At 42.9% G+C, this 27,714-nt stretch overlaps 1 protein-coding gene across 3 annotated transcripts in view; it reads left to right on the top strand.

The window, feature by feature from the left end:
• FARP1 (FERM, ARH/RhoGEF and pleckstrin domain protein 1) overlaps positions 1 to 27,714 on the top strand; it is a 161,544-nt gene extending 133,830 nt beyond the window's left edge. For all 3 annotated transcript variants that reach the window (XM_031059548.1, XM_014308278.2, XM_031059549.1), the window contains exons 16-26: positions 8,715 to 8,796; positions 11,460 to 11,697; positions 13,729 to 13,859; positions 16,896 to 16,964; positions 18,906 to 18,995; positions 20,130 to 20,212; positions 20,552 to 20,664; positions 21,163 to 21,326; positions 23,785 to 23,892; positions 24,886 to 25,037; positions 26,129 to 27,714. In XM_031059548.1, coding sequence (XP_030915408.1) covers positions 8,715 to 8,796; positions 11,460 to 11,697; positions 13,729 to 13,859; positions 16,896 to 16,964; positions 18,906 to 18,995; positions 20,130 to 20,212; positions 20,552 to 20,664; positions 21,163 to 21,326; positions 23,785 to 23,892; positions 24,886 to 25,037; positions 26,129 to 26,210 — 1,312 coding nt within the window. In that variant the 3' untranslated portion in view covers positions 26,211 to 27,714. The remainder of the gene's footprint in view (positions 1 to 8,714; positions 8,797 to 11,459; positions 11,698 to 13,728; positions 13,860 to 16,895; positions 16,965 to 18,905; positions 18,996 to 20,129; positions 20,213 to 20,551; positions 20,665 to 21,162; positions 21,327 to 23,784; positions 23,893 to 24,885; positions 25,038 to 26,128) is intronic.

Below are 27,714 nucleotides of genomic sequence, written 5' to 3' on the forward strand. Positions count from 1 at the left end.
ACATAATACTGACAGTAAAACATGGCATTTTTTACAAAATAGCTATGAAGTGAATAATTCTTCCCTGGCAAGGCTCTTAATTCATTTGACCACTGAAGTCTTAGCAGAGGCAGCAGCATAAGCAGAAGCCTTCTGCTTGCTCTGATTAGACCTGTCTGGGCTAGATTGTCTTGCTCTGTGTAGGCATTTTTTGTAACTTATCTTTGGTTCTAGGAGCTGAGCTTTTCCCTTCTCAGTTAGAAAAGTGACAACGAAAATCACGTGAAAGCAGAGCAGGCAGACCTAATGGGTGTTAATCAGTTTAATTAAGACGGGTGCCTCTTTAACTAATGAATCAAAACAAAAGCCAAAACACAGTCTCAGAGTGTGTGAGTTTAACTCTTGTGATGTACTGAGATCATTTAATGAGGGCACAGCACTTTGCAGACTAGTGCTGTCCAAACCCACCCTGCACAGCTGCAGAATTAGCAGGTGTTTTCTGGGAGGAGGGGAATGTGGTACTGCCTCTTAGAGCTGACATCCTCACCCAGGACTTTGGTTGACTCCTAATATAATTATAGATATATATTTGTATATCTTGTATATGGTATTTGTATATATTTGTATATGGTTGACTCCTAATATTTTATGTATATATTTGTATATTTATTTATATATAACTAATATAGTTACTCCTAAGACACATTCTGCACAGCCAGCCTGCCTGTATCACTCTTTTTTTCATTGAGCTGCTACTGGTGCTCATTGCACTGCCCTAAGCAGCATTTATTACAGGTACTCCAAGAAGGCTCTTTCAGATGTTACAAAATACTGGTTGTTTCTTCAACCTTGGTGTGAGACTAACAGTAGCTGGAGTTAATCCCCAACTAGCTGGGGTTAACCTGTGTGGTGAGAAAAGGATGATTTATGCAGTTTAGTAAAGGCCAAGTTCTGCTCTCTGTCAGACCAGTCTGATGTGGCTGGGTGCTGACTCCTGGGCAGATGTTGAAATAGAGATATCCCTTATATCCTTCTGGTGGCATTAGAGGTGGATGCAAACCTCCTGTTCAGGTGTGATGTTTTGCAAAAATTGGATGATGCTGCACTACCAGCCTGCTGTGGAAAGGTGACATTGTGGTACGTGGAGGGAAGGACCAGTTATGTTAAAAGAAAGAAAAAGTGTTTAGGCTTCTAGACTTCCCTTGATTTTACTTTGTTTCTCCTTTTCAGTTAGCTTCTTTTAGAGCTGGGTAAACCTTCTGTTTTTCAGCTTTTCCATAAAGTTTCACAGGGTAGTAAACCTCAATTTAAAGCTTCTAATATCATATTTTAACTGCACTTACCCAGTGATTTCAAGTGCTGATCTGCTACAAAGTTACTTTGCAATCCAAATTTATTCCGAAATATTCTGCTGAGGTAACTTTGTCCCAGCTGGGCACCTCGTTCTGATTTTGTCAGCTCAGCTATTGCACGTCCTTCCACAGTTAGTGTAAAGCCACTGGGATTTCTCTGCTGGCTGCTCTGAGCCACTTGACAGAAGAGCAGTCACGTTCCTGCATTCAGTTTGCAGCCTGGATGCACCTCGTGTAGTACCCCTGCTGTAGACAGTGATGGTGGTTAAAGTTCTGCAAGATCTGAGTGTGTGCCTTGGGAAGGGAGGCAGCCCTGCTGACAGGCATTATTATGGAGGTGTTGATGTTTCTATATAATGCCACAGATGCTGAGACAAGCCACAAGCAATAAACTCTGTCCTATAGAGATTAGTGTTTAATTAAACAGTGAGTGACAAAGTTAAACAGCCCCTCAGCATCCACAAGAAGCTGGTGGCAGTGTGGTAGGGAATTCCTTCAGCAGCATGGTCAAGGTCACTTAGCTCAGTGCCAGATTGGTGCCTCTCTCTTGGGCCCCAGGAGTTTTTAAGGTAGAGAGCTCTGGCTGGGTTCGCAGCTCAGGGCAGGTCACTCCCACCTGCCCAGCAAATCAGTCATGGGCCTGGCTGGGCACAGCTGCAGGCAGGTGTGTAGGAATCTGTAAAGTTAGAGAGTTTCAGGTTTGTGAGAAAACAGACAAGCTTCAGTACAGCAGAGTTATGGATATTGCTGATGCATATAAGCTGTAGCGAAGACGTGAAGAATAGAACAATAGAGGAAAATAAACGGTTCTGACACATCCATCTGTAGTCCCGTCCCGTTCGTGCCTGTATATAAACTGCCGGCGCAAGGTGTGGGCAGGATTCAAGCCAGCTCATTTAAATCCAGCTCTTCCATGTGAGCTCTTATATTTCCAGGCAGGTGGATGGGGGCAGGAAGGTCCTGAGACATCGGCTTGCTCTGCGTTTGTCAGAGGGTGAAATGTCCTACAAAAAAAGGGCCTTTGGATGAAAGGGTTGTGGACTTCATCAAGCTGCTGGAAACTCCTAGCTACCAACATGTGCTGTGGGAGCTTGGGAGAGAGAGAGCCTCCTGCAACCAGTCCTCTGTGTTCCCCTAGTGAGTAGGATGCTGGGTTTTATCAACTTAAAGTGCAATTCAGCCTGCTCACTCTACACAGACACAAGTGCAGTTCTCTAAGGTTTGTTTCAAACTTCATGCTGCATGTTGGAAGATTCAACAGGAGGTCATTCCCTGCTCTCTTAGGCCTTGCATCATATTGAAGCTGCTGCTGATGCAAAAGAGCTGTGGTGAGAACAAGGCTCTGGGGGATGGTGCATAACAATTGTTAGATGTCTCCATGCCTTTAATTTGTTAAAACATTATAGACTTTTAGTGTTTGGCTGGAGCAAGCTCAGGTTGTGTACATTATTAAAAGCATTTCTGGCTTGCTTGAAGGCTTCTGAAGTGTTTGAATCTGCAATCAGGGGCAGGCTGTTTGCTACAGAACACCTTAAGGGCCAGGATCCTTTTGACCTGGCTATAGGTTCTGGCAGGTCTGATCTGTTTCTTTACACAGTTTGCCCATTTTTCTCTTTAGTGCTGCATTTCCTAAGAGCAGCACGTCCCAGTGTCCAGAGCCTAGTGACAGCTTTTAGTGTGACATAGATTGATACTGACACCAATAGTCAGCTGCAGAATATAGGCAGTCAGTGCATTTTTCTCAGCCAGTTTCTTTCTGGCCATGGAACTGAGAAGGTTCCTGGTGGTTTTCTTGCACAGCATCCTAAGATGAGTGATACCATGGTCTGGGCCATGTTTTCAGCCCTGCCTGTGTTGTTGCAAGGCCAGTAAAGCATTCCATGAATCTCCTCAGTTGCCACAACTGTGCTGAGCTCTGGAGGCTGCCCATGTTCCTGGGAACAAGTGAAACATCCCACTGGAGGCTGTGTGGTTTGAGGAGAGGAAGGAGGACCTTTGGTGGATGCAGGCAGGCATGGTGCTTTGCCCTCTCACACAGGAAGGGAAGAGGAGAGGAGAAAAGCAGGAAGCTGCCTCAGGTAGGAGAGGGAACAGCACACATCAGGCTCTTCAGTGAGCAAGTGCCAGAAGAGCTGCATGCAGCACTTGGGCATCCAGATGCTGGTCCTGGCTGCCAGGACTCCTCAGCAAGGCTTTGGATGCAAGGCCAGGAGCTCCCAAGCCTTTTTGATGGGAGAAAATATGGGAGGCATGTGTCAGTGACTTTAGGCTGGCTCCTGCTTCCCAAGACCAGGGATGTTTTATGGCAGGGAGGAAGAGGTATGGGCAGTGCAGGCAGAGTGTGACATACTTCATCAGCTTCTGGGTGGTTGAATCTGAGAAGTCAGTTAGGAGGAGTTGGGTTCTCCTCCTCCTTTTACCTCAGCTGTTTAATAAGCTATTCATTTGGGCCACAAGCACCATTTTCCATCCAAGATAATTGAGCTCATCTTTCCACACCCCATTAAATGTATTGCAAGTTTCCACACTGATTTCTTTGAATGAAGACAGAAAGTGGCAAATAGAGAACCATAAGTATCCCTCTTTTCTGACCACTGAGCAGCAGAGAGAGCAGTGCTGGGGCAACCCAGGATAGCTGTTTCTGCCCAAGGATGCCCTCATCAGGTAGTACAAATCTGTGTTTTGGGCCGTATCCATGTGCTAGGAAAGAAAAGTGTTATGTACCTCCCAGAAGTGCAGGCAGGCTCCTCTTCTCCCGGGGAAGCTGCTAGTTTGACTTGCAGATCTTTCTGAGGAAAGCTGCTGCTCAGTGTTACCAGATGGGAATGTGTGGCTGTAATTTGCAAGAAAAAGGGCTCTTAATCTTAGCATATGAAAGGAGAAGGCGAAATCAGGGTTTGTGGAAGCAAAATTGAAAACCTCTAATAAAAAAGCACTCAGGGAGGTGTAGGAAGATGAACCAAATGTTGATTTATTAACCATTTTTTGTTTGAGAAGAAACACTTGTGCTGAGGAAGAGCAGCCTGAGAGACAGTTTATATAAACAAGGCAGCAGTCCTTATCTGCCTCCTCAAAGGCTCATGGCTGCTGAGGAGGCACCAGGAGGGCACTTGCACTGTCCTGTGCACAGAAATGAGGTGTGTGCTGCAGTACAAACCTCTGAGTTATGCACTGCAGATTCCTGAGACCAAGACATTGAGAGGGGCTTGGTGCCAGCACACTGGGCTCGGTTTTGAGAGGATAGTTTTCATTGCTGAGGTCACTTTTGGGTATCTCTGGAGATTGGAGCTGTGCTACGCCCAAATTAACTGGAAATGGTGAGAGAAGTAGCACATCCAGGATCTGTTAGTCAGAGTTGGAGCCATGTTGCATCAGTCCCTGTGGCTCACCCAGCAGGATATGCCCAGGGTCAGCTCTGAGGCTGTTCCACAGCAAGGCATGGAATGCTTTTGCATTTACAGCCCATTTTCATGCAGTGTTGTTACTTGCTCAGATCCCTTACCCTTTGAAAGCATTACTGATGCATGTTTGCTGTAGACTGGGTTTCTCCCACAACAGGGGCAGCCATCCCAAAGTCTTTAAATGTATGCATACCCTCCAAAGGCTTGGTGTGACTCTGGGAAGCTCTGATGGCTTCAGCAGTGCGTTGGTTAGGCTCTGAGCAGCGTGTCATGCACCACTCACTGCTGAAAGTCCAGCTGCAGTGCTGGCTGGAACGGGCAGGGCAGTAAGAAGCAGGGTGTGGAGCAAGGAAAGGGGTGTTTGCTTTTTTTTGGCTCTTCTTTTCCAATTACAAAACATGCCTCTTACTTAAAAAGCAGTTGTAATGGGGAATGTTTAAGGTTTTTTTTTTAGTATTAGAACTTTAGTTAATAATAAAGTCAGAAAGAACTTCAAAGTGTCTAGGTGTTCAAAGAACCAGCTGTGGTATTCAGGAGGGAGTTCCTGAGCATGTAACACAAGGTCACACATTGTAAATATAATTTGTTACAATTGATTTATTATTATTTTGGCTGCAATTCAAGGGCTGCAATCAAAGACTTCTGTGTTTGCCTCAAAAAAGTCTTTATTAAGATACCTTTCTCTTCTTTCTTGCCTTTCCACCATCCCGATTGAATACCTTCTGATTGAGGGTATGGGCTGACTTGAGATTTCCTTCTATTATTTTTTCAATTGTATACACTAAAGACATCATGTAATTCGAAAATCTGACAGGGCTGCTTGTGTAATCCCTGTAAGTTCAAGCTGATGGCTGTTTGGAGTAATATATATAAGGTAGTGCCTGAATTTCTTGCCAGGGGTAAGCCAGTCTTCTCTTTTCTTGCTATTGTACACTTGCCTTGCTGTAAAAAGGAAGGGATTACTTGGATAAAAATGGGAAATGATCTTATAATGACCAATAACATCCTCACTTTTTAGCATGATTTTCAGTGGCTTCAGACCTCCCCGACAATGTCAGTGGAGTCAGGGCACATTATGCATGGGGGAAGCTGCTCCTACATCTTCTGTGGAGATGGGCACCATAAATCAGCTCCTGATGAAAAGCTGTGAGACCCTAGGCCCTGAGTTTTTTCCCTTGTCACTGGCAGATAGATACCATGTTCAAACAGTGACCCGTGAAAACAAGGAGTAAGAAGAACAATTTAGCCATTGATGCACAACAAATGAGCAGCTTCTTCCCTCTCAGCAAGCTGAGTGTTGTTATTCAAAACATACACCACAGGGAGAACTCTCCTTTGTGCTCCCGTGCTTTGGGCTGTTGCAGCAGCAAGACATCATCTGATATGTTGTGTGTTTGGGTTTTATTTTTATATTCTGCATATTTGGATGCTCTTTTCTTGGTGTTTCTTGTTTTCTTGGGATTTGCACATTGAGGAGCTGGGGAAGATGGCAGTGTAGCTTGGGGTTTGCTGTGGGGTCCCAGCATGGAGCTGGGGTAGAGTGGAGGTTGGGTTTTGGGGGGCAGATGGGAAGCTCTCATGTTCTCTTGTGCCCAGTTTCAGCTTTCCCTGCCTCTCTGTCCACATCACAGCCTACATGCCTGTGCACCATCTCCAGTGGGAAAATCATCTCCTTTGCAAGGGAAATTCATTTGCCTAGAAATAAATAACTAAAGGAAGAAGAGTGGCTGGAACAAGGAGCAGTATGCAGCCATCACATTTCTGTATTTTGTCCTAAGAAAAGCCAGGGTTTATTTCTTCCAGCAGGATGCATCTGTGTGCAGCACAGGTCATCTCTGTCAGCCTGGGCTGAGGGTTCTGGTAGCATTCAGCTCTTCACTGCTCAGCCAACAGCTGGAGTGAGGCTTCTGCTTCTGGGGCCCCCTTCTCTCTGTCTCTGTCACTCTGCCAAGGTGCAAAGTTTTGAAAACCCTAAAAGTCTGTGGCTAATGCTGGTGAAGGGGGACTGTTCCTGATGTGGTGAGATGCTGTGCAAGCACTCGGTGCTGGTGGTGCTGAAGAGGGTCCAGCAGGTCAGCTTTTAGGAAATAAGGACCTGACTGTTCCATGAACAGCCCCATTAATTATTAGCTGTTGGAAGCACTCACTGGGACTTTGGTAGGCTTGGGCTCAGCCTCCAAGTAGGCAGCTAGTAGATAAGACATTTGCACTGTGTATTCCAGCCAATCTGCATTGTAGCCTTCAGATCAGAAAAGCAGTGTCTATTTAGAAAAAGCAGTCTGTAGTGATGTACTTAATATTTATCTTGGCAGTAAGTAGATAACTCTACATTTCATACTCAAAAAGGTACAAAACTGCTAAAGTCCATTAGATTAAATCAGATGTAGACACATGGAAATGGATCCAGGTAGTGCCAGAGAATGACAGAATAACAAATACATAAAGCAAGAATTCTTGTAGAGATAATTGCTAAATACCACACCATTGCTGGCAGCAGCACAATTTCATCTGGCTTTGACTTCTGAGTTTGTGTGTAGATGCCCAACATGAACCATTTGGGAGGGGATGCTGCCTGCTGGGTTGATGGATGCAGGGTGGCTTTCCCTTGCTTCCAGCCAGGGTGGGGCTGCTGCCTGGGATTCCAAATGGTTCTGGTTTTCAATCAGGGGCACTTGGATATGCACCACTTGGAGCAGAGCTTTAGTGGCTGGAAGGTTTTATTTACAACCTGTCAGGAAATCTCAGTGGGGAGAGCTGCTGGATGAGTATGTCATGGGTATGTCATGGGGGAAGGGAGGATTAAGGAAAAGCATAGAGTGGAGATGATTTGACAGACAGAGGCTTCCTGAAGACAGAAATTGTACTTTCAGTTTAGACATTGCTCAGGCATGATTTGACTATGGCAGTGTTTATATGACATAATGGTTTTGCAAAACAGTGATGCTAATTAAGGCTACCCCTGACACAACCCAACTTCCTACCCCAGTGTAACCTTTGGGGTCAGAAAAAAACCATTAAAAATCTTGTTGAGTGCTGGTTTTCCTTGCCTAAATAGCCATGTGAGTATTAACACACTAGGAAAATGCACAATGGGAAATGATTAAAGACAGCCTATGAGAGTGGATGATGTTCAAATGAACATGGAGTAATCCCTTGTTTATCAATGGAGTCTCTTGGAAAGGGGAAGGGGACAGTGCTTCTCCCCACACACTCCTAGTGATTTTTCGAAAGCATACCTTTGTTGGAACAAATCTCTTACAGGTTTTTATAGTCATGATTTTTCCTCCTGTGTTTTCAATAAGCACATGTTTGGTTTCACTCAGAGCGTGGTATCCTTGCCTATCTCTCACATGGATTTAGATACAGGAATATCTTTCTTATCAGGAGCAGTGTTACTCCCAAGTGCTGCACTCACCAAAGTGCAGCTGGCTGGGTGGGAGGCAGCACTTTGCATTTGTAATACCATAAGTGAAGTACTGAATGGAAATTCCTGCCAGCATGTGACACTTGTGAGTCAAAGCCAGATGCTGGATGGATTTTTAATATTTTTTTTTGGCCCCACTGACCTGTTCAGAGGAAGAACACCCCCGGGTCCTGTTCTGGGATTCAGCCATTGTATCTGAGCAGAATTAACCTTCTGCTGTAAGGTCACATATTCTCATGGGACTCTGATGCCTTCTTTTTCCCCAAACCATTTCCAGCCTTCTCTGGTGTATTCAAAAATGCTAGCAATTTTCTTTAAAAGTCTAATCCTTCTGTTAAGTGCCTGCCCTCTGTTGTTAGGAGTGAAAGGCAGGCTGGGTGAAGGGTGTGCTGTACCTGGGAATTACATGTCTGTCAGGAAGATTCCTCACAAGCTTCTGAGCAAAGGGGCATGGGGGTCAGGATTTTAAAAGAAATGAGCTATTGAGTTTCAGTGCTTATAAGTGATTATGCAGTTTTATTGGATGACTGAAGTGTGTGGCATTTCTGTTGCTGACAGGGAAGGCCGCTCTAATGCTCACATTAAAGGAGATTACCAAAGAATCGGAGATGTTATGCTGAGGAACATTCAGAGTATGAAGGTAGGAATGATCCTATAACTGCTAAGCTTTGACTCAGATTAACTTCAGCATGCTTTTTATTTTCTTATGATGTTGCCTCTTGTGCTGGTTTTTGCCAATTCTAATCAAGGCTTATGCTATCAAAGTTTCCTTTGATGACGTAGCAAGCATTTGGTGGATTTCTCTGGGATTTCAGAATTGCAAGCTAATTTTAAATAGTCCAGCCCCTTTCCTCCACTCTTGTAAGAACAGAAGCAGCAAACACAAAAGTTCAGGAATATTTCATTTCCAGTTCTTTTTTCCTTCAAATAAGAAGGCAAAGCATTGGAATTTGTGTGGCTGAAGAGACTGTTCAAATGCTGAGTGTGCCTATTTTTCCATGCAAATATTCATGTTAAGATCTTGCAGGATTAGTGACCATAAGCTGGATATTGATTTGACTTGGGAAAGTTATATTTGTGCACTACAGTGCCAAGTTAGGTGAAAGGTGTTTGAATCATGAGAATAATTGCCTCTGATGCCTTTAAAAGAAGTGAAAATACACGTATGAACCATAAATCTAGGTGTAATGTTCAACAGACTTTGCAAGTGTTCTTAGTCTGGCCAGAGCAGTATTCTCAATGCCCTGTGTTGCTGAGAAAACAGCATGGAGTGCAGGCACAGGAGCCTGTGAAAACTCTACAGGTTTGTACAGTGTGGATGTAAGCTCACCTTACTGTAAGGTATCCGCCCATCCAGATCGGTGTGGGGCAGAACTTGGCATTTCACCTTCAACACGCGGCTCTCCGAGTGATATTGAACTCTCTGATAAATCTTTCCTTGGGGATGGCCACTTGGGCATTCTGCAGTTAGTAAATGGAGCAGCCTTGAGTCCTTGGCTGGAGGAGAGGGCAGTTTAATCATTACAGCTCTCCTGAGATGTTGGCTAAGGCTCGCTTTGTCTTTCAGAAGGACAGAGAGAGATGCGGAGAGCAAAGTGACGCACAAGCGATTACACGGCAGATCAGAAAAAGGGAGCACAGAAAGCTCCAGTTCCCATCCCCAGCACAGCCAGCCTTGTCACCAATAAGGCAGCCTCACTCTCTCTGCAGTGTACTTAGCCAGGAACTGCTTTTTCCCCTCAAGATGTAATTCACATGCAGTGGAAGAAATGTAGAGGGGACTTTTCTGCCTCCGTCTCTGCTCTCAAGAAGGATGCAGCTCTTTACAAACAGATTTTAGAGTACCAGAGAGCTTCAGACAGACTTTGTCTTTGCTCTTGGTATCTTGCAACATTAAATTGTGTCTCCTTTGCTGTCTGCAGGTCCTTCTATGTCGCTAGTTTAAGGGCAGTGTACAGTCCTCACTGTACCTGGCAGCGTGCTTTCACCTTTCCCATTTTTCCTTTCCCATTAAAGGGTTTTACTTAATTTGCTTTGAGATCCACCACCACTGATCAACTGATAGGTAAAGAGACAAAAGCTAGTTTAACTTAAAAGAACTGCACAAAAAACAGAAATAAAGTTAGTAAAAACTGTACTTCTTTATCATGAGACTTGTTAAAAGATCTGAAAACTGACACTACGTGTTTAATTAACATAAGAAAGAAGTTAAGAAAAGTAATTAATGGGCAGTCTCTGTAGCAGCCCAGAGGGTCTGCTGTGTCTTTTCCTGAGTTACAGACTTGTAAAATGAATATGCAGTGTGTGGAGGAAGCAGCTTGGCTCTAGGGAAGGTATGTTTCTGGTAAACATGTCACAAATCACAGGAAAGAGAGAGTTGACTGGAAATGTGTCAAAAAGCACAAACTTTAGATTAAGACAGAATTTCTTCTCAAGTCCATTGAATTTATGCATTCAGTTTCTTTTTGCTGCTGCTTAGTATTCTACCATTTACTGGAAAACTTCAGCTGGCTGCTCAGAGAGGCTCTGTACATCCTGAAGAACCAGTTCACCTTTTTCAAAACACAGTTAATACCCTGCGTAAATTGTTAAAAAAAATACTGCTGAACTATTTTAAGGGGCAGTTGTGAATACCTGTGATACTGAGACCTAAATGGAATTCCATATTTAATGCAAACCTCATTCATTGCTGGTGTGCAGCTCCCCTGCTGCCAGTGGGATTATTTAGGGGCTGCACTAAGGAGAAGAGGATGTAGTCTAAGGATGAAGAGCTTGTAACATACCCATTTCTGTCAGGCAACACCTCTGGTTTTGTGTTTGCTGAGCTTCCCAAGAGATGTAACTTCTCATTAATAAGAGGAGAGCAGAAGCCAGAAGTCCATTTGCCTGCATCTCTGTTCCCCAAAACCACCTAAGGGAAACTGGGGCATCTAAATCCCTTCATCCTTTTAGAAAATTCCATTCACATTTTTTGGCTGTCTCTGTTGCACCTACTTGCATGATCTGTGTTCGTGTCATCTCCTTGCCTTTGGATTTCCTGACCTAACTGATAAGAGAGTTAGTTTTGTTGAATTATGTGCTTTAGTTTTCCTGGGAATGCAAAGGGGGTGGGAGTGTCTACTTCAAATGAGTAATGCCTTTTCTCCTTGGCAAGTGAATATCAGAACCATTGTGTTGTACAGCAATTTTGTTTGCAAAATCCCCACTGCTGTGCTAGTTGGATGTGTTATTGGATTAGGTATGGGCTGAGTCATGTCTCTCAGTGATTGTTAAGAGCCTCCTCTTTTCTTTCATGCATAAAAGCAACTGACAATTCACCTGCGAAAGCACAGTGAGATTTTAATGGAGCTGGAGAATGGGATCAGGAACTCCCGCAAGCTGGAGACCTTCTGCAGAGATTTTGAGCTACAGAAAGTCTGCTACTTGCCTCTCAATACCTTCCTCCTCAGGCCTTTACACAGGCTTATGCACTACAAGCAGATAATGGAGAGGCTTTGCAAGCACTACCCTCCAAGCCACATGGACTTCAGGGATTCAAGAGGTAAGAAAGAGAAAAGACGTCAGTTCCTGGAGCTGGGGAATGACACCCAAATCCATCAGAGGTCTATGGCTGGAGGAAAGAAAAAAATTTTTTTAAGCCTACATAAAAAGAGGATTGAGTTGCAAAATCCACCACTCAGAGCACCATAAGCAGTAGGATTAACAGAAGGGATGCTCTTCTATACACATTATGCCACAGTCTGGGCAGGTGCTTGGAATAGAATTCTGCTGGGAGGTATTAAACACAGAGAAATGACAGCAGGTTCAGGAAGCCTCTTGAACTGAAAACAGTTGGAAGGTTGGAGAGAACACAGGGAACATACCATATGTGCTTGTGTTGTTCCTAGCTTTCCCTAGAGATCCTCTAATAACACAAAATACTAGCCCAGGTGAACCCTTGGTCTGAACCAGTAGGGATGCTGTTATTATGTCTTTCAGTGTTATTTGTCTTCTTTTCCAAGAATACAGTTTGCTCTGTTATCATTTCTGTGATTTGTTTCAGGAGCTCAAAGCAGCCAGCATGGGTTGGTTTTGGATTTGGGGTTGTTTTTTTTTTAAACATTAAGAAATTGCCCTCCTGTAGCCTGAACTCACTGCCTGCCATTTCTTTCTGATGTTTTGTTCTCCTTCCCCCTTGCACCCGTCCCCCACAGCTGTTGTAAGCTGGGTGTGTTTTAGGATAACTCCATTATCTTTGGTGCATTGGTGCCAATCCATGGAAGAGCTTGGGCAGGGAGCAGTGCTCAGCACAACTGCTCCCAGGCATAACATGTGAGCTGAGCTCCCTCAGATGCTGTGGGATGAGACTCCCAGCAGGCAGTGCACAGAATGCAGAGCTAACCTGGCCTGTGGCAGTAGGAAATGCCACCATGACCTGTGACACTGGGGGCTGTGTGACACTGGGGGCTACACCTGTGTGACACAGGTGCTAGCCCAAATCTCTCTGCTCCCTGGATGATGTCAGAGAAGGCAGTGAGTAGTGCCTGCATGCCTTTCAGCCAAGGCTGGGGCATGAGGATGATACGTCCATTCTTCTCTCCCCAGAGAGTGGAGCAGGCTGATTCCTGCTTCAGTTTTGAAATGGATATGAACATAGGGTTCACAGGTGAAGATAAGACAACATGAGGACAGTGTGACTTAGACACCTCATCAGTCTGGGATCAGTTTCTTACTAAGGTGTTTGCAGACTCTTTTTAAAGGCCAGAGTCTAAAGGAAGTAAAAAAAAAAAGTGAATTTAATCCCAGAAGAGAGCATAAGTCTCCCACTAGCCGGTGGGTGAACTATGTGCTGAGCAATGATGAAAGAAGATGGAACCACTGTTACTGTTCATGGGACTGTGGTTTTTTAACACAAATGGCTGTAGCTGCTCCTCTGGCACTGCCAGCCCGTGTGTTTGGCCCATTCAGAGCCTGCCCAGCCAGCCAGGTGTGTCAAGGCTGGTGCTCCCACACACGATGGCACAGGGAGTGGGTGGTATCTCTGGAGAGAATGGAGTAGAGCCATGGTGTGACTCAGTGGTGTGCAGCCCTTCAGTTGTTCTCATTGATGGGACTGAGAACAAGCCCCAAGGTGTTTGCCATCTGAAATGATACAGTGGCACTGCCATTTCCTGCTCTTTTCTAATATGGACCTGACCCAGTGGGCTGCAAGCAGGGGGGGTAAATGCATATTTTTTAAGCATAAAGAACATCCCTAGATTGATCAGAGTTGTAGGAATTTAAGTCCTTTATGAGAATCTATTTGTTGTGCTCTGAATTGACCATACTCTTCTTATAAAGTTACTGTGGCTAAAACAGGGCAAACTTTTGGGAAATAGACTTTCTCTTCTTCACAGCACTCCACCCCATCCACTGCTTAAGATGATGCCCAGAGGATGTGTGGGTTTTAGTCTGCCTGGGTAGCTTTATGCTGTAGAGGAGAAGAGTAGCACAAGAGGGTTCATGAGCCGGATACTGCTGAAAAAAAAGCCATATTTCTTCTTGAACATTCTTGTAAATTTTTAATAAGCACTTTATGGATTTGTCCATCTAGCTGCTTTGGCTGAGATTTCTGAAATGGTGGCTCAGCTCCATGGCAATATGATAAAGATGGAGAACTTCCAGAAGCTGCATGAACTGAAGAAAGACTTGATAGGCATGGACAATCTGGTCATCCCCGGAAGGGTGAGTAACAGAGTTGTGATTAAGATTTGATACCATTTCAAATCATTAGGTATGTTTTCAAAACCCGTTTATTAGGGGCACATGTGGAATTGCCTTTCATCATCTGAACCTTTTTATGTCACCAAAAACTCTCAGATGTAAACACAATAATGCCAAATGACATCATTTAACCCCAGCCAGCAGCCAAGACCCACACAGCTGCTTGCTCACTGCCCCAACAGCAGGACCAGGTAGAGAATCAGAAGGGTAAAAGCAATCAAGAGAACTCATGGGTTGAGATAAAGACAGTTTAACAGGGAAAGCAGAAGCCATGCACACAAGCAAAGCAAAACAAGGAATTAATTCACTGCTTGCCAAGGGCAGGCAGGTGTTCAGCCATCCCAGGAGAGCAGGGCAGGTGTAATGGGGACTTGGGAAGACAAACACCATCACCTCAAATGTTTCCCCTTCCTCCTTCTTCCCCCCACTGTATATACTGAGCACGATGTCACATGGTCTGAATATCCCTTTGGTCAGTTTGAGTCACCTGTCCTGGCTGTGACCCCTCCCAAGTTCACGTGCACCTCCAGCTCCCTCACCAGTGCTGGCAGTAGGAAAAACAGAAAAGGCTTTGGCTCTGTGTAAGCCCTGCTCAGCAATAACAAAAACATCTCTTTATTATCAACCCTGTGTTCAGCTACTTGCGCCCAGCACAAATCCAGGATACAGCTCCCTACCAGCCATGGTGAAGAAATTAATTCTACCTTAGCCAAAACCAGCACACCATAGAAAACAGCACCTTTAAAGCAGGAAAAGGCAATCCCCTTTATTACCTTCTATTGACTTTTGAAGTTCTGTCTTTTGTATAGATCTGGACTGTTTTAGGCAATTCCAAACATCTTTTACAACAGAGGCAGTAAAAATGTAGCATTTATCACAGCATTCAGAGCTTGAGCAGTTGCACATTTCTTCATGCTGCCCTTACTTTCTTTTCCCAGCCCTTGATGCTAGAGCTTGACAGATTAAAGGCAAGTAAGGCATTTGTGCTGGAAGAACTTCAGCCCTTTCACCGTGGCTTGCTTTGAAACTCATGGCCCTGGGGTGGAGCAGTCTCTTCAGTCCACATGTAACATTAGGCAATAATTTTTGAGACAGTGTTGCCTTAAGTAAACACTTTAAATTGTGCCATAGGAACACCATCATCTTCTTACTTACCATGCCTGTTTAAAATCAAAGCTCATTTCAGAACAAATGAGCCACAGTGTAATATTTGTAGCCTTTTTTATTTTCTAAGGCACATGTATCTGTGTGTGCAAACTTGAGAGTTGTCCCTTGCTGGAGTAGTTTCCTCCCCACTCCCTTGACTTCTGTGTGTAATATACAAAACAAGAGCTTGCAGCTGAGTTTGATGTGCCATTGGGAAGGCAGTGCTGAGCACAGGTATTTCTGCATTTCTGGCTGTTCCCCACTCCCTCCCTTTACCTTTTTTCTGTCTCCAAGCAGCTGCCACAGCTCATGTTTCTTTCTAGTGATCCACAGACTGTTCACATCCTTGGCAAGTCCCTCGGGACATTTCACAGCCTCTGCATCTCTCTATCACATGAAATTAAATGCTGTCATCGGGTGTTTCTGCTACCCTAGTCTATTTAAAGTCTGAGCAGTCTTCCTGTCCTAGGAAGTTCAAGGAGAAGGCAGATGAGGGGCAGAAGTTGTTTCCCTGCCAAGACAAGAAGCATTGGCCACCACGCTCTGGCACATGCCCAGGCTGTTGCTGCTCCCAGCCCTTTCCTGTTCTTCTGGCTCTGACTCAAGTCCCTGCCCTGGTGCAGGCAGGGCTGGGAGGCAAATGCCACTGTAACCCCATCCTCTTCAGGTACTCCAGAGCAGGATGTCTGCTGCTGAGCTGGTTCCTGTGCTGGACATGAGAACCCCCGTGGCTGGCTGTCCTTGCAGGTGGCAGTGACCTGCATGTCTGCATCCATGCAGTGCCCACCGCTGGCCGTGCTGGTGCCGAGCCTGCAAGGGACTGTTGGGTGCTACCACATGGCCCTAATTATGATTAATACTCCTTGGTGGCCAAGAGCAACTTCCAGTGGCCTCTCTGGTGCTATGAGCCTACTGTGGCACGGGGATAAGCACCTCTAGCCACTTTCCCACCCTTCAGCCCCCAGGCAGTGCAGGTGGGGGGCTGGACACACCAAAGCAAGCCTAAGGCATTCACGTTGTTTCTCTGAACAGGTTGATCTGAGCCAATTTATTCCCTAAGATACAGGTAGTTAAGTGTTTTATATAGGTTTTTACATCCACAATTATGAGCACAATGACCTTAGAAAGACTGTAATAAATAAATATGAACCTCTTAGCTGAAGCTGGAGGAAGTGACGGAAAAATTGTATTTTCATGGGTTTCAGAGAAATGTAAGGGTGAGTTGCTGCACAGTTCATAGTAAGCCCAGGAAATCCAGCATTGTGAAAGTTTCAGATGTTCTACTTTTCCTCTATTTCCATCCCTAAACATTCTTAAACACTGTGGTTTGGGTTAATGTGCTGTATTATATGACATGGATGGTGCTGAGATAGCTCACTCTGCCACAGAAATGTCTTTCTTTGTCTGCTGCTAATGGTGATGTTGAGTCCTGTAGATGGTTTTACACCGCAGTGAATGAGAGCAGTGTGTGCCACATGCACCACAGAAGACTACCAGTGGCTAACCAAGAACACATATATATCATTAGTTTTTATGTCATTTGTGCTGTGAAAAATACTCATTAAAAACTGAGGAAAGAGGGAGCTCTCTAAAGGAGTTATTGTCAGGTAAAACCAGTTTCACTTAGCTGAATTTTCTTAATATGAAGGAAAGGAGTTTATCCTAAAGACAGTTACAAACAGGAATTATCCTATAAATTAGATTTCTAACATATTTAATAAAATTAAAAGTCTTGATAACTGTCAGTCAAGTCATTTGTATGACCAAGAAGTCATATTTCTGTTTACATACAAAAAAAAAATCGTAATTTCTGCAGGAGATAAATTTTTGTCTTGTATTTGTTTCCCACAGGAGTTTATTAGGCTGGGCAGTCTTAGTAAGTTGTCTGGAAAAGGTTTACAGCAACGGATGTTTTTTCTGGTAAGCAAGAAGACAATTTTTCTTTGTGCAATGAAATGTAACTCTAGGCATCTACTAGACATAACTGTTAGACTTGAATTTTGAATTACAGTATATATTTTTAAACAGCCTTATTTAAATTAACATAGTACATCACCCATGCAGCTGGTTGTTAAGAACTTACATTGCTGTTCAAATCCAATATTCTCTTTGTAACTGCTTCTTACAAAGAGAAAACTATTTTTGATATGACAGTGTGAATATAATAATAAATAATACCTCCTTGCACCTTGTCTTAAGAAAAGTAGCATCATTACAAAATAAAAAGCGGCACCAGGAGGGATGGTGATCATATTCAGAAAAGAAGGTAAAGAGTGACTCCTGGTGATATGAACAATAATTCACATAATGCTCTCAGAACACATTACAGAACCAAATTTTTCCATAAATCATCCAGTTCAACACAAGTGCCCAGCATGTTGATGGACCTGCCTGTACTTGGAGATGCATTTTGCAAGTTTTGTGCTAGGGAAGTTGTCTCCTCCCACCACTTTGACATTATGGTGATCCCACTGGCTCTCTGATCCACTAGAGTCCACTGGATAAAAATGAGAGTCCTCCTGTCTTTTCTTCCCAGCCAGCTGATTTACTCCCAGGCTCCTCATGTTACTGCTGTTGTGCCCTTGGTGCTGAGGCCTTGGGGAGCCCAGCAGGCTGCACAGATTTTTTAGTATACAAAACGCTCAAGAGTCAGTGCAGTGTGGCGGAAGAATGCTTCTTTGGCTTCTTGTGTGCTAAATGTGAAGGCAGTGGCTGTAGAAAAGCTTGTGAGTGTGCTAGATTTTACAAGGTGTTTGACATTTAATCTTTTAAATGAGCCAAAGATATAACCTGATAAATCTACCTGAGTAGGATTATCCTCTGCCTTTAAAGGCACTGAAGAGGAAGCCTAAATTAATACGGTGCATATTTTCTTGCATACCAACAGATACTAGATGATGCCTTGATGTTATACCTGTATAAAACATTAGAAAATCTGAGAACTAGACTCTCAAGTCAGTTGCTTTCAGTGTCAAAGAAGTCTTTTATCTGTCTTAAGCACCAGAATCTATTTGGAGGTAAAATCCCAAGTCAGTACTGTGGGAGTCCAAATGCACGTGTAATCATTGGCATAATTAAATCCCCCTCTAGTGGCTGATCCACAAAGTTTCATGAATTGCTGCTGCTGCATTGTGGAGGTCTGTGGCAAGAGCTCTGTTTCACACCACAGAGTGTGATTTTCTTGATGCAACCATCTGGTTTGAGAAAAACACCCTTTGACCCAGGTGGCCCAGTGAAAATATTCTGTTCATTTTATGGCAATAAAATGCAGGCAGTCATTTGACATGCTTTGGACAGCTGTTGTTATCTGCAGGAAGCTCTACAAATTGAGATTTTCAGTCTCTTCACCTTGGTATTTTTAACATAAAATCATCTACCTTAAAAAAGGTCTCCCAGCTTCCTTCTGATTATGGGGAGTAAAAGACAGCCACTCTGTTTACAAGGGCTGAGTTGGACACACCTCTTGGGCAGGTTTACCTATCTTTTCTCTCAAAGCAGGAGAAAATATTGGTGAAGGACACACTTTCCATAGCTTCATAGTGCAGCAGAGTGTGAAATGTATGAAATGTACTGCTGTGTTTCACCGCTGTTGTGGCTTGGTAGTTCTGACCCAGAGGTCACAAAGGGAGCATTAGAAGGCATTGGAAAATATCCAGTGTAAAATCATGGAAACATACCTAAAACTAGCCAGAAAGGAGGGCAGGGAAGATAACAGGTGCTAACACTGTGGAATATTGTGGAAGCCAATATTTTGGATTCATGAATTAGGACTGCCATATAAATACTCAACTTCTAATTTTTTTTTCACATACATACATGCCAGCCAACACCATGCTAATGATGCTTATCCTTGCTTTTCAGTTTAATGATATCCTGTTGTACACAAGTAGAGGCCTGACAGCATCCAATCAGTTTAAAGTCCATGGGCATCTTCCACTGTATGGCATGACAGTAAGTATTGTGAGAACTTAAGGGATTCATGCTTAAGTGGCCATTTGTGGTCCCATTTAATTGCGTGATGGATTTCTGCTGGGCTGAAAACAGCAGCAAAGGGGAATGTGCTCTAAATCTGTCTTGAGTTCAGTATCCGTTCCTGCAGCCTTCTGCACAGAGGTCATCACATAGCAGAAGTGAGCCCCTCATTTTTTGTGTGTAATACAAAGATTATGTGTAATACAAAGAAAGAATTTCAGCTTTCCATAAAGAGGAAAAGGCATTTTTGAGGGCTGCTTCCTCACAATACAGACTTCTCTGGAGATGGGTTCTTCATTTTTTTCAACCATTAATTTGACCATGATTCTTACAAGTAATTCATCCCCAATCCATTATAGATGCACATAAGACAAGTAAACAGTAGCAACAATCTAATTTCTATTAAAAATACATTTCCTAATGTTTTCAGTTCTAGATCTTAAAGCCAAAGTAGTGGGAATCTGGCAGCAAAATGTTATTTGGAGCTCTTGTTGCAATTCTTCTGGAAAACAGCCATTTCAAGCCAATAGCACCTATTTACCTCTTCGTGTGTTGTTCCAAAAATATTTTTGCTGACTTCAAAAAGATTTCATTCTCTCCATTATTTTCAATTGAATTTCTCACTGTTTGGTATCAATTCTTTGCTGTTCTCCTGAGAATTGAATTAAATTGTCACTACCACAGTAATTGATTTTCTCTAAACACTTGCAAGGTTTCAAGTTTTATCTAGCATTTCAAGGAATCTACTCAGTGGTTGGTGGCCATTTGGCCTGGACTTGCTCTCAGCAGAACTGTGCTATGCTACAATTCCCAGAGCACTCCCAGCATTTAACACATCCTTTTGTACAATAAATCACTCTTCTGATAAAAACACTGCTATTTTCTTGGACACAAAGCAGACAAAGCCATGCTTTTGGTTCAAGACATTATTGCAGAACTTACTGTTTTTCCAGCTTGCAAGGCACTGCTTTTTTCCTCAATAGGTAGCTCAAATTTGTTTGTGAGCATTTCTCCTATTTTCCCCAATGGTAAGAGCTCATTCAGTTCATTGTTTCACCTTAAGAAATATTGTACTTCCTGCAATCTGACTGCTTTTGGCCTTTTACCTCTCAGATGGAGGAAAGTGAGGAGGAATGGGGAGTTCCTCACTGCCTGACACTACGAGGTCAACACCAGTCCATCGTTGTTGCTGCAAGGTAATTCAGTGGAGACAAAGTCCACATGTGAGTTGTATTTCTCTGCACCTGTCACAGTGGGACAGAGAGGCATCATTTTGTTTGTATTTGCTCATAAAACCATCTCCTCAAAGGTATATTCTTTCCTGAAAGCCACTTGTTAAGAAAAAAGTGGATGGGACACAATAGAGTGGCAATTGTGCAAGCTGGAACCAAAACTAAGTAATCAGGGAGAAAAAAGTAGCATCTTGTGTCTGAATTTATTTATTTCAGTTTAAAGTAAGCTCAGCTTGTGTCTATTTCTTAGAGTTTGCTTTCAGCCCGTATGAAAGTGAATAAAACCTGAATTTTCATTGTTAGTTCCCGCGCTGAAATGGACAAATGGACTGAGGACATCCAGATGGCAATAGACCTGGCAGAGAAAAGCAGTGGCCCTGCCCCAGAGTTACTGGCAAGCAGCCCACCTGACAATAGTAAGTAAATGCCAGAGTAGGTTTTATTCACTTTTGCCAGTATGATTGGTGGCTGCTTCGAAGCAAAGTGGTGAGAAGTGCTGGCCACAAGTCAAACTGGGACATTTGAAGTTGATTTATACGCATATTATATGTATAGATATATTGAGATATGTGCCACTTTAATGTTCTTGTTGATGTTAGCAGAAAGTTTGATTGAATAGAGAAGTGACTTAAGCATAATGATTCCAGGAACTATTTGGGCAGTGCCTGTCCTTGGAAGGTATTAAAAACACCAACAAAGCATGGTAGTTAGCCTTTAATTCTAACACTTGCAGAAACACATAAATTAAATATATAAAATATAATAATCTATTTAAAATCTGCACAAAATTATTTCTAAAATGGTGTTTTAAAATTAGTTCACAATACTGCGGACAGAATTGATTTGTTTAATTTTTCCAATTATATATGTTGTTGCATAGAGGAAGAAAGATGCTTTTTCCCTGCATTTCATAGAGTCTCCTGATGAAACTACTGTAGACCAGGAATCTGAGGACGACCTCAGTGCATCCCGCACCTCACTCGAACGTCAGTCACCCCACCGTGGCAACACTACGGTGCACGTCTGCTGGCACAGAAATACCAGTGTTTCAATGATCGACTTTAGTATTGCTGTGGAGGTATCTGCCTCAGAACCACCTGAACTGCAGCTCCAGGCTTGCTTCTCAATGACAATTTCCTTTTTGCTCCTCCTTAACAAGTGTGCTGTTCCCTTGTCTCCTCCTTCCTGGGGAAGTTCCAGGCACGCTTATTAAAGGGCCTCCCACATTCCCAAATGATGGCATAAACCATCACTCAAGCAGCACAGATCTGCTCCTGTAGTGCACCTCTGTACAATCAGTTAGAGCAGTAATTTTTATAGAAGCAACTGTCAAAAAAAAAAAGGTGTTGGCCTTTAGAATGTAAAGCACTTCAAACTGTCTTAATGCTTTCAGTTACAGAGGCATTAAGTCATTGCTCGAGCGGAAAGGATATTGTCTTTAGCTGCTGCAGCCAGACTTTCAATTATGTGTATTACTAACTTACTTTCTTTACCTAGCCATCTTTTCTGGAACCTTGTCTCATTGCTCAGTCTCATCTGCTTTTTCTTTATTTGCATTTTCCACCTCAAAATAAACCCCTTTTTACCACTCTGATCACAGCTAAGCCAATTTGATACACATTCGTTAATTCTGTACTCAACAACCAAGGTGCAGACATTGTCTTTTCAAAGATTGAAATGAAAGACTCCTAGCTCAGTGTAGGTTTTAGGATGAGGTGGTAAGCCTGCTGAGGTGTTCTTCCTTCACCAGAGAGTCCAAGGAGCTCTGTGTACTTTATCACAGCCCTCAGCAAATGGAAATTTATGCTCTATGAAAATGGAAGAAGGAATCTTAAAGCTGAGTGGATCTGCACTCATGTGGCAGCCCTCAAACATTAGTCCACCATTGCTCTAGAGAAGAGATACTGATGCAGAACATAGTGATATAAGGACAAACATATTCACCGTTTGTGTAACTGTCTCTGTTTTTAAACAGGAGGTGAGTTTGCTGCTGAAGTATGACAGAATTATTCCATGCCAAAAAATGCTGACTGTAGAGCCTCATTTCAGTCCCATGTAGGTGGGACTTTCCATTCTTCATACCCTTATATCCTGAAAGGGAGGAATAGTTCAGCACAGGACAAGGTCTCGTATTTTTCCCTAAAGCAGAGGCCTTATTATAAATAGATGTAGAACTTATACCAGTGACTCATTCTAATGATTAAAACACTTAGGCAAATCTAACTAGGTCTGAGATCAGTGTGAACACTTGTTGCTCATTTTTGTTCCTTCCCTGTGCCTCCAATGAACACAAAGCAGTGAAGACCAAGCCACCCTGGAGCCATGCGTTGTTCTGTGAAAACATCTCCAGCTCCACTGCTGTTCCATGCGTGGCAGGGCCCGCTCGTGCTCACCTCGTCCTGTCGGTGCCTCTCACTTCAGCATTATCGTTTATTTTCTTTGTGTCTCTCCCTCCTTTCTGTCTCTCTCGTGGTAGAAGAGCCTCTCTCTGTCAGTGACTGTTCCTCCCTACCTGCTGGACTGATCAGTGATCAGCGGCCTGTTTCCATTTCATATGTCTGCTGGTACCGAATGCAAAGCCTGTCCTTTTATGATATCCTCCAGAGTAATGAGGTAACAGAAAATTAAGGAGTACACCTGCAACTTAGGGCAAGGAGGCAGTAGTCCAGATATCAGAGAACAGGATGAGTTAAAGGAAAGGCTTTAATGCATATCCAAGGCTGGTGAAAACAGAACTTTTTAAGAATACTTCATTTGTAGTAGCTAGACCAGGAACCCCAGATTTCGACTATTAAGCTTTACAAATTAAATTGTTAGCTTCTGCATTAGATAGAGAGAATGATGTAAACAACTATTGTGATCCAGGCAAGAGCCCTACAGTCAACAAGGAATGGGAAGTCATTGATAATTCACTGAGAACCCCCCTTCATTTGCAAGGAACAATGATGCCTGGCTTTCCATCTTCACTATATGAAGGAGCAGTTGCTTCAACCAGCCATTAAATACATGTACTTGGTTATGGCTGTCTCCTCCTTTATGTCAAACTGTCCAAAATCCAGCTAAAATTAAGGTGAACAGTCCTTGTTTTTGAAATCTTTGAAAAGTACCATGTGAATTCCCTGGGTACAGAGACCTCAGTCTTTATCTGCAATTCTAAAGTATGTCATAATTTTCCTTTACATCACAAACTCATGTCAGACTTTCTGTTTCCATTCTATTTAAATACCATTCTAAAAGAAGACAGTAGGATTAACAAGACTGAGGTTTAGTAACAGATTACCAAAAGCCACCTCAGTTGATAAAATAATTAGTGTAGTAGCTTTGAGTTTTTGGAAGTACCCAGCTGCAAACAAAAAAATATGTAAAGTACTGCTCAGCAGTAGAAAAATGCAGAAGAAAAGTACGTCCAGTCAATTGAAGAATTTTCATTTACAACCAGGCCACATAAAACCAGATGAAGTAAATAATTTTTCTTACAATAACTAAGCTGCAGGCACCTTTCACTGTTTTACTTGACTGCTTTTGATCTGTTTCAGAACCAGCTGTCTGGAAATCTGCTAAGAAAATTCAAAAACAGCAACGGGTGGCAGAAGCTTTGGGTGGTGTTCACCAACTTCTGCATGTTCTTCTATAAATCGCACCAGGTATCCGACTGGGCAAGTGTGAGTGGCTGGAGGTGACAGTGGGGGGTTCTTTTCCAAAGGGGCAGCTGAGAGAAAAGTGGGTATCAGTCAGGGATGCTGTGGGCTGGAGCAGCAGGTGCACTGGACATGGCTGCACACACAGCCTTCACTGCCACTGGCACACAGAGCAGGGCTTGTTCTCACTGCTCCTGGGCCAGTTCTTTCCTGAAGCTTTCAGCAGTCGCAGTACAGATCATTCGTGAAAGCACAGCCGAGCTCACCACTGCTCAGAAGCTGTGGTGCAAGTTCAAACCAGGCTTTTATCACTACAATTAAAAACTTAATAGTAACTTACAAATTCTGTTTACCATGGCTGACACTTAAACCAAACAAGAGAACAACGGTCAATGATTTAACCTACCTGAGCAAACATCCTACTGCAAAACTAGGGGATTTCTGTTTAGAATCTCTTGGACTCCTGAATCTGTTTGAGCAGGGCATAAGCACAAAGTTGCTACGTTATGCTTTGTTATAGAAATCCTTAAAGAAGGAATTGGAGAATATTCCACATGTAAGAGAGATAAAGAAACCGTTTGCCATGCAGTAACTGGACTTCAGCAGTGACCCTGCTGGGTGGCCAGCACAGCTCTAAAGGAGTGGGAGTTTGCAAGCTGAGGATGAACCTGGGTGGTGCCCTGCCAATGGCAAATGATGGAGCACCATGTTCATCACTTTGAAAGTAGTGAAACTCCAAGATATTAGCCAGCTTTCCTCCAAGGAAATGCTGATAGGATCAGCCTGCAGCAGATCCTTATGCAGAGGGTCTGTAATGATGGCCAACTGAAACTACCAGATAATTAATCTTATTGCAATTGTATAAATCTGGTATTTTTCTGCACACGTGTAGAAACACAGTGATCTTTAAATGAGGGTGTATCTGCTTTCCATTTACTTATGTGTTCTCTTTATTTAAGGGCATTTGATCTCACAGCACTTTCCATCATATCTTTTCAGGACAATCATCCTTTAGCCAGTCTTCCTTTATTGGGATATTCACTTACCCTTCCTTCTGAATCTGAAAACATTCACAAAGATTATGTGTTCAAGCTACATTTCAAATCCCATGTGTACTACTTCAGGGCTGAAAGTGAATACACCTTTGAAAGGTAAGTTTGTTTTTGAGGGAAAATTTTTGTTAAATTCCAGGAGCATTCTTCCAAAGGGTAGTAGATACAAAGTTTATTTAATAAGCTGGTTCAGTAATACAGGCAAAGTGGTTCAGCACAACTGGAGAAAGGACCTTTTAAAATTATAAAAGAAATTTTAAACCCAATACTGCTAAAATCAAGTGATTGGTTGTGATGATATGGAAGCAGTAATAGTAATTACTGCAAAACCTGAAATTATCCAGTCAGAATTGATCAGGCTGGCTGTATGGGGAGCTCCATCCCTCAGACTTCAGGAAGCATGTGAACAGATCACAGGACACCTCAGTAGCTCTTCAGAATAGCTTGGCTTCCTTTAGTACAACTGCATGGAAAATCCACACCTGAAACAAAATTCCAATTTTTATAGAAGCAGCTGTTCCTACTACATATTTATGCCACTTCACCATGTAATTTTTACACCTCCCACTGAACTTCAGATACACAGAGAGTCAGGGAAAAGGCACTACTCCTCCTAATTTGTGGTTTGCAATTGTTCATACAGGGAACTAATTTAGCTCTTTTATATGAAGCATGAACATGTCAAAAATCATGATGTCTTCATCAAAGAAAGATGCTCTTAACCTTTAGCCATGTCAGTCCAATACTATAAACAAGGCAAATTGTAGGAAAGTGGTGATAAAATAAAAACACAAAATGCTTTTTATCAGTTCTAGGAAAAAGAAGCAGAAACTGCAGCTAAAGTACATTTTTTTGCTCTCAGATTAAGAATGGTTGGTCTCAATTGCTCATTGCTTGGACCACTCAGAAAAAAAGATATTTGGTGTCTGCAGAGCAAATAAAACCACTATTAACTTCACAAGTTTTGGGACCCATACCTGCTGTTTGGGACCTGCTGTCTGTTCTCTCTAAACCTCCTTACAGTTTTGGAAGTTGCCTTGAGACAGATTTAGGGGTGAAGTAGGAAGATGCTCCCGCAGGCGCTAAAAATCAAACTGTACAACCAGTAGCACAGACTATATCTGTCAAGAAATTCTCCCCTGGGAACTGACCTTCCTTCTGTTTGTGTCTGTCCTCGTGCCTCCTCACAGATGGATGGAAGTGATCCGAAGTGCCACCAGCTCTGCCTCTCGTGCTCGAGCTCTGAGTCACAAAGAGCCTCATGCCTATTGACGGCTGAACAAGCCGCTGTGTTGATTGTCCAGCAGCTGCTGATTTTCTAGAGGACATTTGAAACTCTTTTTCTCCCTCCAAGTTTAGGAAAACTTACACTTTGGTAAAAGAAGAGAATTGAGTACGGTTTTGCAGAAACTTTCACAATTCCTCAGCAAAACTGTTTAAGTTCTCTGAATATACAAACTAGCTTACCATCATCCAGTGGCTGCGGTTCATTTCATGTCTTGTATTTTGTCATTCTGTGCTGTTTTTAGCTTGTGCCAGTATTAAAATATTGTCCTTATTAGAGTGCCAAATGCCAAAAGATGTTTTGTTGCCTCAAAGATTGCACCTAAAAGAACTCCCAGATGACTGAAATCTGAAAACTTTCTCCTCTGAGGCAAACACTATTTTCTTCTCTTTTCATAAAAATATATTATTTTTCTTTACCATGTTAATCTGTAGACTGCTGGGCTTTTAAATGTAGATGGATTTTCACAGTATAGAATATAATTATATATACAGCAAGCAGTCTAACAGGAATGAGATAACTTTCAGATTTCATGCTTTTTTCCCCCAGTCTTTCTACATTTAATCAGCAACGATTTACTAATTTTCTATGTTTAACAAGGAAACAGTTGACAGCTCATTCTCATTTCCCTTTGGGGTCACAAATCCATGTGGTATAAATAAAGTATAGGGTTCTTACCTAACCATTTTTTTGGTGCAAGTTGACCAAATTGTTCATCTGTTGGCTTTGAAAAGTGAGTACTACTTGCAAGATGAAAAATTTTTAAAATAATCCAGTGCAATATTATTTGGGCTGTTAATGTACTGTGAATGGTTATGTAAAAGAAGAAATTAAAGGCTGTGGTGACATTCTGCTGTTTGTTTTACAAACTTGAAAGAAAACCTGTATGCTACAAGAACCGCAGCTATTTGTGATTCATTTGTAGTGTTTTGGTAACTAAATTGCTCTAAGCTGGGGGGTACTACTGAAGCCCCAAGTTTTCATCCTGCTTGCTACACATCCCAAATTGACTTGCAGTTGGAATGTCAGTCTCTCCCTCTCTCCCCTGGGGCTCAGGCAGACAGAGAATGACTCACACAACCTGCAGCAGAATTACCCATTTCGTATGCCTAGCTTCAACATCAGCTGGCACCACATTTTGGACAAGCTGGTGGCGCTGAGAAGATTGGCAGCACTGTATCTGCAAGGCTTAGATGCTTTCCCTTGTGTTCTAAGAAACATTGTCACTAGGGTGAAGTAAAGCTTCCACTGGCAGAAGTTTGCAGGGCTGGTAACACCTATCACCATTACAGGTCTTGGAGGAAGCACGGTGCTAAGCAGAGGGGGCCTGAAGGTCAGTCTGGGAAACGAAGCTGGGGAAGTTCTAGCCCTGCTTTTTCTTCATCCAGCTACTTGCTCTGTTAATGGCTTGTCTGTGTGCGATGTGTAAAATGGCTTCTTACAGCTTTGCTCACAACAAAAGGGAATAAAATACCTCACACCACCACTGTA

Source organism: Geospiza fortis, unplaced genomic scaffold (genome assembly GCF_000277835.1).
Source record: "Geospiza fortis unplaced genomic scaffold, GeoFor_1.0 scaffold84, whole genome shotgun sequence".
In the NCBI taxonomy this organism is placed as follows: domain Eukaryota; kingdom Metazoa; phylum Chordata; class Aves; order Passeriformes; family Thraupidae; genus Geospiza; species Geospiza fortis.